The sequence below is a fragment of the Dromiciops gliroides genome, chromosome 1, assembly GCF_019393635.1.
Source record: "Dromiciops gliroides isolate mDroGli1 chromosome 1, mDroGli1.pri, whole genome shotgun sequence".
Lineage (NCBI taxonomy): Eukaryota > Metazoa > Chordata > Mammalia > Microbiotheria > Microbiotheriidae > Dromiciops > Dromiciops gliroides.
The window spans coordinates 254,649,075-254,657,672 of record NC_057861.1 but is presented as its reverse complement, the minus strand read 5'-3'; the positions used below and the strand labels follow the sequence as shown (position 1 = coordinate 254,657,672).

General features: G+C 37.7%; 1 protein-coding gene and 1 non-coding gene across 2 annotated transcripts in view; one reads left to right on the top strand and one right to left on the bottom strand.

Annotated features, from left to right (window-relative positions):
* The first annotated feature begins 368 nt into the window (after nt 1–368).
* Nucleotides 369–441, top strand: TRNAA-AGC. The gene has a single exon. It is a non-coding gene; the product is annotated as a tRNA-Ala (tRNA).
* Nucleotides 442–6,689: 6,248 nt separating this feature from the next.
* The window catches only part of MCM4 (minichromosome maintenance complex component 4), a 34,069-nt gene continuing 32,160 nt past the window's right edge, over nt 6,690–8,598 (bottom strand). The window contains exons 16-17 of the mRNA XM_043975230.1: nt 7,362–7,495; nt 6,690–7,021 (exon numbers count right to left, since the gene is read on the bottom strand). Of these exons, the coding sequence (XP_043831165.1) occupies nt 6,929–7,021; nt 7,362–7,495 (227 nt within the window). The 3' untranslated portion in view covers nt 6,690–6,928. The remainder of the gene's footprint in view (nt 7,022–7,361; nt 7,496–8,598) is intronic.

Genomic DNA, 8,598 nt, shown 5'->3' with positions numbered 1-8,598 from the left:
CTTGGTAAGGATGTAGAGGGGAAGGGAGAAAATGTGAAAAATACAAGTCTCAGCCCTGCTTCTCCTCCCTTTCCATCCCCACCCCATTGCCCATCCTCTTCTCCCCCTTTCCACCCCCCTGCACTCCATTCCTTTTTTCTCCTTCCTCCCCTCCCTTTCCTTTACTCCCTTATTTCTTCCTCCTTCTAACTCTTTTTCCTCCCTTTCTCCCTCCCCTCCCGCAGTGGTCACACAGATTAGCCAGCTGTGAGTCAGCCAGTGAGAATGAGTCAGCAAGAATGCATCTGAAATGTGCTGGTGGTTTCACTCAGCAAACCGCCCCTGCTGGGCAGCAGTGAGTTTGAGTCGGTTTCAAAGTTTTTCGGGGAGGGGAATTAGCTCAAATGGTAGAGCGCTCGCTTAGCATGCGAGAGGTAGCGGGATCGATGCCCGCATTCTCCAAGCGTTTTCTTGGTTGGGGCGGAGGAACTTTTCTTAAAAGTGGAATTTTGGGAAGGAAGGGACTATAATTAAGTGGGATCAGGAAAGGCACTCAGGTAAAGTCCCAGATTTGAGAAGGGAGAGAATTCCAGTTCTGAAAATGAAAATTCATGGAAAGGGTAGAGTTTCTTGTTGGAGCAGCCACTAGGAGGCCAGTGTCAGTAGTAAACTGTGAGTAGGCTAGCCGCCCACGTTATGACAAACTTTGAATGACAAATAGAGGATTTTACATTTGATCCTGGAGATGAGACAGTAAGGTGCTAAAGGACTCATTCCTCATTTAAAGCCCAGTCCTTGTGAAGGACAGGGCTGATGATGAGATTGGTCTAACCCTCGGGGAACATTCTTTTGGAACCCCCACCCTTCTGGGAGAGTTTATTTTTGATTAAAGTGAATCTAATCTAGGTGAATTATGGCCCTAAGAAGCATTAGAGTCATGATCTTGAAATTCCCCATTGTTCAACTTGAGTGGGCAGGTCTCATGATCACTTACCTTGATCATATTCTCAGCCAGAGGAACTGAAGACTATTAGCCCACCTCATCATTAATGTGTCTACCCCCTCTTTGAACCCCAACCAGTCAGGGTTAATTTCTGCCTGCTGGGGACACCCACTTTTCCAAAGGTATTTAAACATCCGATGATCTCAATGATTCATCTTTGGTTAAAAAAACCACTGGCCATCAATTTATTATTTACTAGCCTAATTAATAAATTACCCAGAAACTCTCTTAGACTTTTTATTCATCACAACACCCTACCAAATTCACTTCCAAATGCAACATATAGCTTAGAGATGATGAGTATTTAATAGATGGTTTGTATGAATCAGTATTACAGTTGGGTAATGGTTCTCTCTGTGATAATGGTTTGTTTCTGGTACAACTTATTGGCTGAGTTCTTCAGGATATTTTGAGTTCTGTATTTGTGCTGTTTCCTTGCATAATCTACATTAATGGATAAGTCTGGACTCCTTAGGATAACCTTTTTTTTTTTTTTTAAGTGAGGCAATTGGGGTTAAGTGACTTGCCCAAGGTCACACAGCTAGTAAGGGTTAAGTGTCTGAGGTCATATTTGAACTCAGGTACTCCTGACTCCAGGGCCAGTGCTCGATCCACTGAGCCACCTAACTGCCCCAGGATAACCTTTTTGTAGTTTCTGGTGACAATGACCCAGTCCTGAATTGCCATCATAAACTCCTGTTTCCACAAACAAATGCACAGGACTCTGACATTTGTTTAACATTATTTTATCGACATATTATTAGATAAATTCATGTATATATTATCCATAAGGGCCTTTTGATTTAACTCTTGGATTTTAGTCATTCATTTAATCTGGAGTTAAACCACCTTAAGTTACAGTATTTAATAAAAATGTAAATTTTACAGAAACAATGTAAAATCCAATGGTGTATATCTTTACTATTGCTTGGTAAAATGATGTGTTTATTCCTAAAGTATTTATGTATATTTTTTTGACCTGTTTGTCATGTGCCCTAATATCTATTAGTCCCCTTCCTCCAATAGGGAAGAAGAGGTTCTAAGTCCCAAAAGAGGAAGGGCTAATATAACAAGAAGGAGAAAACAAATGAGGTGTAATGGGGAGATAGAGCATGTGTGGATCAGCTTGTGAAGATGGTATCCTCATATGGAGAACATTAGGGAGCTGCTTCCAGGAGAATCACATTGACTTGGAGAATGCATGGACATGCTGTAACTGGTTTTGGTTGGCCTACCACGTGGTTGGGAGGAGCCTTTTTCAATTGGCTGTATAACTGGAACCATTGACTTTAAAAAAACCAAAACACTTTCTTTTTTGTTATATTTTAGTTTCTAAACTGTCTCCCTCCCTCTCTCCCCACTCTGAACTAGAGAAGGACACCATTTGACAGGTATATATGTATATACATGTGAAAAATTATACAATGCATACTTCTGTTGATTTGTTCTTCCTCTGGAGGTGTATAGCATGTTCCTTTGTAGTTGGTTTGAATACTTATAATACTCAGAATAGTTTAGTTGTTTAGTTTTTCTTCAAGCAATATTGCTGTAACTGTATCCAACTTGGTTCTTCTTATCTCTTCATTATTTCATGCAAGTCTTTCCATGTTTTTCTTTTTTTTTTTTTGCAGGGCAATTGGGGTTAAGTGACTTGCCCAGGGTCACACAGCTAGTAAGTGTTAAGTGTCTGAGGTCGGATTTGAACTCAGGTACTCCTGACTCCAGGGCCAGTGCTCTATCCACTGTGCCACCTAGCTGCCCCCTGGACTATGAACTTTAAAAAAAGTCTGAATAAGGTTTGGTCCTCTTTCTCTAAGAAGAAATACATAGACTAGAATAATTTAAATTTTAAAAATTGTTTCTTTCAGTTTTATGCCCAAAATACAGAACACAGAGTTTTCTTCCATATAAGTTAATTTAATAAAGACCACTTGGAAATGCAGTTACTGGTATACATATGTAACAGAAAAATTGTTGATGTGACTGAAAACTGTTAATACCAAATGTAGTGTTTCCTGCCTCTCCCTTAAATGATTCTAGTAATGTCAGAATTTCAGTGTCCTTGCATTCCTATTCTTAAAATAGTTTACTCTTGATTAAGTTGAGCTGAACCACATCCTAAATTCCCACCTTGTGATTTTACCTTGTAAAGGAACCTAGCTTGAGCAGGATCTCAGCTCTTATCCTGTTCATTGAGATATATGGAAGGTTACTAACAAGAGATTTTCTTCAAAGTCTTATGGGATTATTTTGTCTTTTGCTTGCATGCATGGATATGTGTGTTATAGTATTTATTGAAATATATAGGAAATGTGCCTCATGGGGCTTTAAAGCAGAAGAACTGTTTTAGGTACCATATTCTCCTGTAGGTTGCTCTTTCGTGTTCCCATCTCTTAAATATACTTTTAAAATATTTTATTGTAAAGTTATGAAATTTGACAATAAGTAACTATAGCAACATCAAGGCTATATTTCCTTCCAACTCCTTTAAAAAACCCATTTGGCAGCAGATGGTTGAATTTCCTTCTCTAAAGCAGCAAGACTTACAAAGGAACAGTGGAGAGTCATAATTATTTGCAGAATTGCCCATTAGACATAAACAATATTTTATAATAATTATTTTTTCCCTATCTTGCTCAGGCTAGAATTATAGCAGTCACACTTAGGCCCAATCCTACTGCTCTTGATTGGTACAGACACTTGCATATGATCCATTTCCAACCTTGGTCAGTTCACTACTCCTGGGCATGGGGACTTTTCATATTGGTGCCAGACTTAATGGGGATACCTGATCTACGTTAGCCTTAATGTACCTCAGAACTGGGCATCTAGGTGGTACAGTGCATAGAGTGCCAGGCCTGGAGTCAGGAAGATTCATCTTCCTGAGTTCAAATCTGGCCTCAGCCACTTACTATCTGAGTAACCCTGTTTGCCTCAAGTTTCCTCATCTGTAAAATGAACTGGAGAAGGAAATGGCAAACCACTCCAGTGTCTTTGCCAAGAAAACTCCAAATGGGGTCATGAAGAGTTGGACTCAACTGAACAACAAAACCTCAGAACTCCCAAGTTCAAATGATCTCCCAGCCTCAGCATCCTTACAAGGAAGGAAACATTAAGCACCTAATGTATACTAGACACTTTGCTAAGTGCTTTATAATTATTATCTTATTTGATCATTTTACAATTGAGAAAATTGCAGCAGACAGAGGTTAAGTAGCTTGCCCAGGGTCACACAGGTGTCTAAGGTAAGATGTGTACTCAGATCTTAACTCCATACCTTGTGTTCTAGTCACTGCGCTACTTAGTTAACACAGTTCCTGGCTTTTCCTTCTATTTCCTAGGGGGGACCAACACGGCTACTTGCTTTGGCTTTTCTCTGTCTCCTCCTTGCAGTCTCCAACAGAGTTTGGTTTCAACCCCTAATGTGGCTCCTGTGACCTAATTTAGATGTTGGAAGTGAAGCTGCTTTCAGAACTCTTGTGAATTACCCAATCTCCTGCCTTGGCTCCTAGTGTTAAGGCATACATACACTGCCTACTCTGTTTCTTTTTCCCAAGAGGCCAGGTACGGGATCCTGTTGGCTTCCTGGAGTTTATGATGGCTTTTGGTTCCTGAAAATGACCTTTTTCTGAGTTGCCCTCTGGTTTCTGACCATCATCTTGTGCAGTTCTGTTCTGAAATGAAGAGGCAGTTGCTGTGTCTACTTGGTCCTTGATCACTGTTCCTTTTGATTTTTGCTAAAAGGGGGCTAGGGGTGAGAAAGGGGTTGGGCTCTGGGTGATAAATTTCTTAGGTATTAAAACTCTGATCCTTACAGAGAAGTTACCCATAAACTTCCAAATAATGGAGCAGTTCCTCATTAATTGTGTGGACAAAGCTCAAAAAAGCCCCCACCTTTCTCTGAAATGGTTTTTCTCAAAGGAGAGAAAAAAAAACAGCTCAGAATTTGATGTTAAAGAGCATTTGAAAAGCTTCCCTTCTGATAATTGTTTTTACATGTAATTGGGAAAAAAAGATAAAAATAACAATGCCAAATATTCTATGAATATTCAATAAATTCTTGCTGGCTGGCCAGACAAAATAAAAATTTTTGAAAATTAAAAAATATAAGCTTTGGGGCAGCTAGGTGGCGCAGTGGATAGAGCACCAGCCCTGGATTCAGGAGTATCTGAGTTCAAATCCGGCCTCAGATACTTAACACTTACTAGCTGTGTGACCCATGGCAAGTCACTTAACCCCAATTTGCCTTACAAAAAAACCCCAATTTTTCTGTTCCTTAAAACCCTTCACAATCTATCAAGACTTTCCAGACGTTTTATACAGTTTATGTTTCAGCAATATTGGTGTAATTGATGTCATCCCATACCTCTTAGTATTCTGAGCAGCTGGTAGTGTTGCAGATAAAATACTACTTTTGAATTCAGGAAGACCTATTCAAATCTTACCTCAAATACTTGCTGGCTGTCAGATTATTTTTTTTCCCCCAGGGCAATAAGGGTTAAGTGACTTGCCCAGGGTCACACAGCTAGTTAAATGTCAAGTGTCTGAGGCCGGATTTGAACTCAGGTACTCCTGAATCCAGGGCCAGTGCTTTATCTACTGCGCCACCTAACTGCCCTGGCTATCAGATTCTAGGCAAGTCACTTCATCTTTCTTAGCCTTAGTTTCCTAATTTGTAAAATGGGGAATGATAACACCCAGCACATAAGGTTGTTGTACTTCCCCTATCCCCAACCATATAGTATCATATAAATGCTAGCTACTGTAATTCTTCATATTAATTTTTTATGGTACAGTAATACCCCATAGTTATATATCCCAATTTGTTTGGCTATTTCCCAAATGTCCTTTGTTTTTACATGCCATTTTTGAATAAAGTCACCCTGCCTCTTAGTATGAACATTCCCTTGAGAAGCAAAAAATAAAAACACATTACCTATAGTGATATTATTTGACAACCTATGCAATTTTATAACCCCATAGGCCCGATTAGCAGAAGCAATTATTTTCTTCTATGTTCTCTGGGATTTACACTGATTATTACAACTGCTCAGTTCAGCTTCTTTAAAGGGTTTTTTTTTTTTTTTTTGCAGGGCAATGAGGGTTAAGTGACTTATCCAGGGTCACACAGCTAACGAATGTCAAGTGTCTGAGGCCGGATTTGAACTCAGGTCTTCCTGACTCCAGGGCTGGTGCTTTATCCACTGTGCCACCTAACTGCCCTTAAAGGGTTCTTTTAATCTATACTGTAGTACTGTGTACATCCTTTTCTGGTTCTGATTCTTTAACCATATAGAATTCTTCAAAGCTCCCTGTTTCTCTGAATTCCTCTTGGTTACTACCTTGCTACATAATAAAATACCCTACATTTGTATACAATTTCATTTATCCACTCCAGAGCTGATGTTGCAATCACTTTGTTTCCAGTTCTTTGCTGCTGCAAAGAGTATTGATATATATGTGGTTACAGAGAGTTAAGAGGCAATGCATGGTCAGTCTATGTGTGTCCTAGTGCCTTTGAGACATTAAAAAAAAAGGGAAGGCCTTCAGCATATTGATGGATCATCTATTGAAGATTAATGGAAAAATATGAACAAGACCTTCACAGTATGAGGACATGTCAAAGGGATTGTATTAAAGTTTATATAAAGCACAACCTCTAGTAGGACCCATACTAAAAAAGATCAATTTCAAAAGTATAGTGTACAAAGGAAAACTTTTATTTAAAGCATTTCTAATGAACAGAGTTCATTATAAAAATGGATTCCTAATTAACATTTGAAAAACAGATTAGGGCTTAGTACTCTTAGAAATTAGCTATTTACACTGATGGCAGTGCTATTAGCTGACTAGCAAATAATGAAGGAATACCAGTAGTTTTAACTAAAGAATCAAGTGAAACATCTGTGTAGAAAAGCAGAACATAAGTGTCCATATCTTATTTCTTCAGAGTAATCGAACAGTCTTCCCAGTCACTGTCAAGAAGTCATCATCAGCCAAAGCACGTAGAGCTTCTTCAAACATATCTTTAGTAATAGCCTGGGGGAAGTAGAAAATAAGTATTTTCTAAGTCTAAAAACATACAGCCAATCTTACACATAACTGACAAAAATATGTCAAATTTCCAGCTAATTTATCATCCAACAGCATTTATCTTTAGAATTAAATTAACTTTAAGGAGCTGGTTTACAGTTTTTAACATTTTAAACTATTTCTATTAAATATAATTTTTTAAAGAAGTCCTTTTATTTATAGAGCATTTTTGTATTTTAGATTGTCACCAAATTTACTCTTTCCTATTAAATTTTACTACTGAATATGTCTAGCTTTAGAAAAAAAGAAATAAAAATAGAAGTTCCAAAATATGTGAAACACTCACTATGTCAGATTGTCCTCGAATATCTTCAAAGAGTTGCTGGTATTTTAGAGCTGGGGTTTTGCCCTTTGATTGAATAAGCTTCTTCAAAGCCTCAGCTAATTCTTCTTTTCTTTTTCGAGATGTGGCACTCATTCCTAAAGAGAAAACAAAAATGAAAGAAAACCTAGAATTATCTTTTAAATAGAAAAACATAATTTTTAAACTTTTTAAAGTGTAGAGTACACAAACACAAGATAGAGAAAAATTAAATGACTTGCTTAAGGTCACACAACTAATTAGCACCTAAACTGGGACTACACTGCTACTAACAGACATGAAAAGTAATTTCTTTCTTGTTCCTCTAACTTATCCACAATATAACTTTTTATATTTAGATGATGTGTCCATTTGGAACTTATCTTGGTATATGGTTTGCATGTTGGCCTAACTCTAAGTTTTGCCAGACAACAGTCCAGTTTTCTCAGAAAATTTTGGCCAAATACTAAGTCTGTATCTTAGCAGCTTTCACCTACATAATTCTGCCTCCTCAAAGGTTGTAATATAATTAATAGTTAAGGATTAAGGAAAACTATTTGTACTCTTACTTAACTTCCAAAGGCTTGTTTCCTCATTTGTAAAATGAGATTGGACTTTCAGGTTATGTTCCTATGACCTCATTGGCTCAAAATAAAATTAAAAAACTGTTACTCTTATACCATATGTTCCTTTATCTGTGTCCTATTCATTTGACTGTGTTGGCATCAGTTGATCCCAAATTAAACGTCATTCTTTTGTCACTGACCATAAACTTAACATTAACTTTCTCTGCCCAAAGCTTCTACCCCCACCCTAGACCTAACTTCTCTGAATTTCTGCCTGCCTGGATCATACTCAGATGTTTCCCCTACTTTAGAGTAGTCAATAAAAGAGTAACTAAATGAAAAATGAAAAGATCTATAATATCAAGATAAATAATGAAAAAAGGTAGGGACAGTGGGGTATTAGTACTTGTAGACCTCAAACTATATTATAAATCAACAGTCATCAAAACCATTTGGTATTGGTTAAGAAAAAAATAATGGTTGTTCAACGGAATAGACTAAACAAGGGTGAATTGAAACAACAGAACTAAAAAACTCAGTTTTTCATAAACATAAATTACTTAAGAATTGCCCATTTAATAAAAACTGGCAGTCAGACAGAAAAGGGGCTTAGACTAGTCCTATATCCCACAATGCATTCTAAATGGATGTGACCT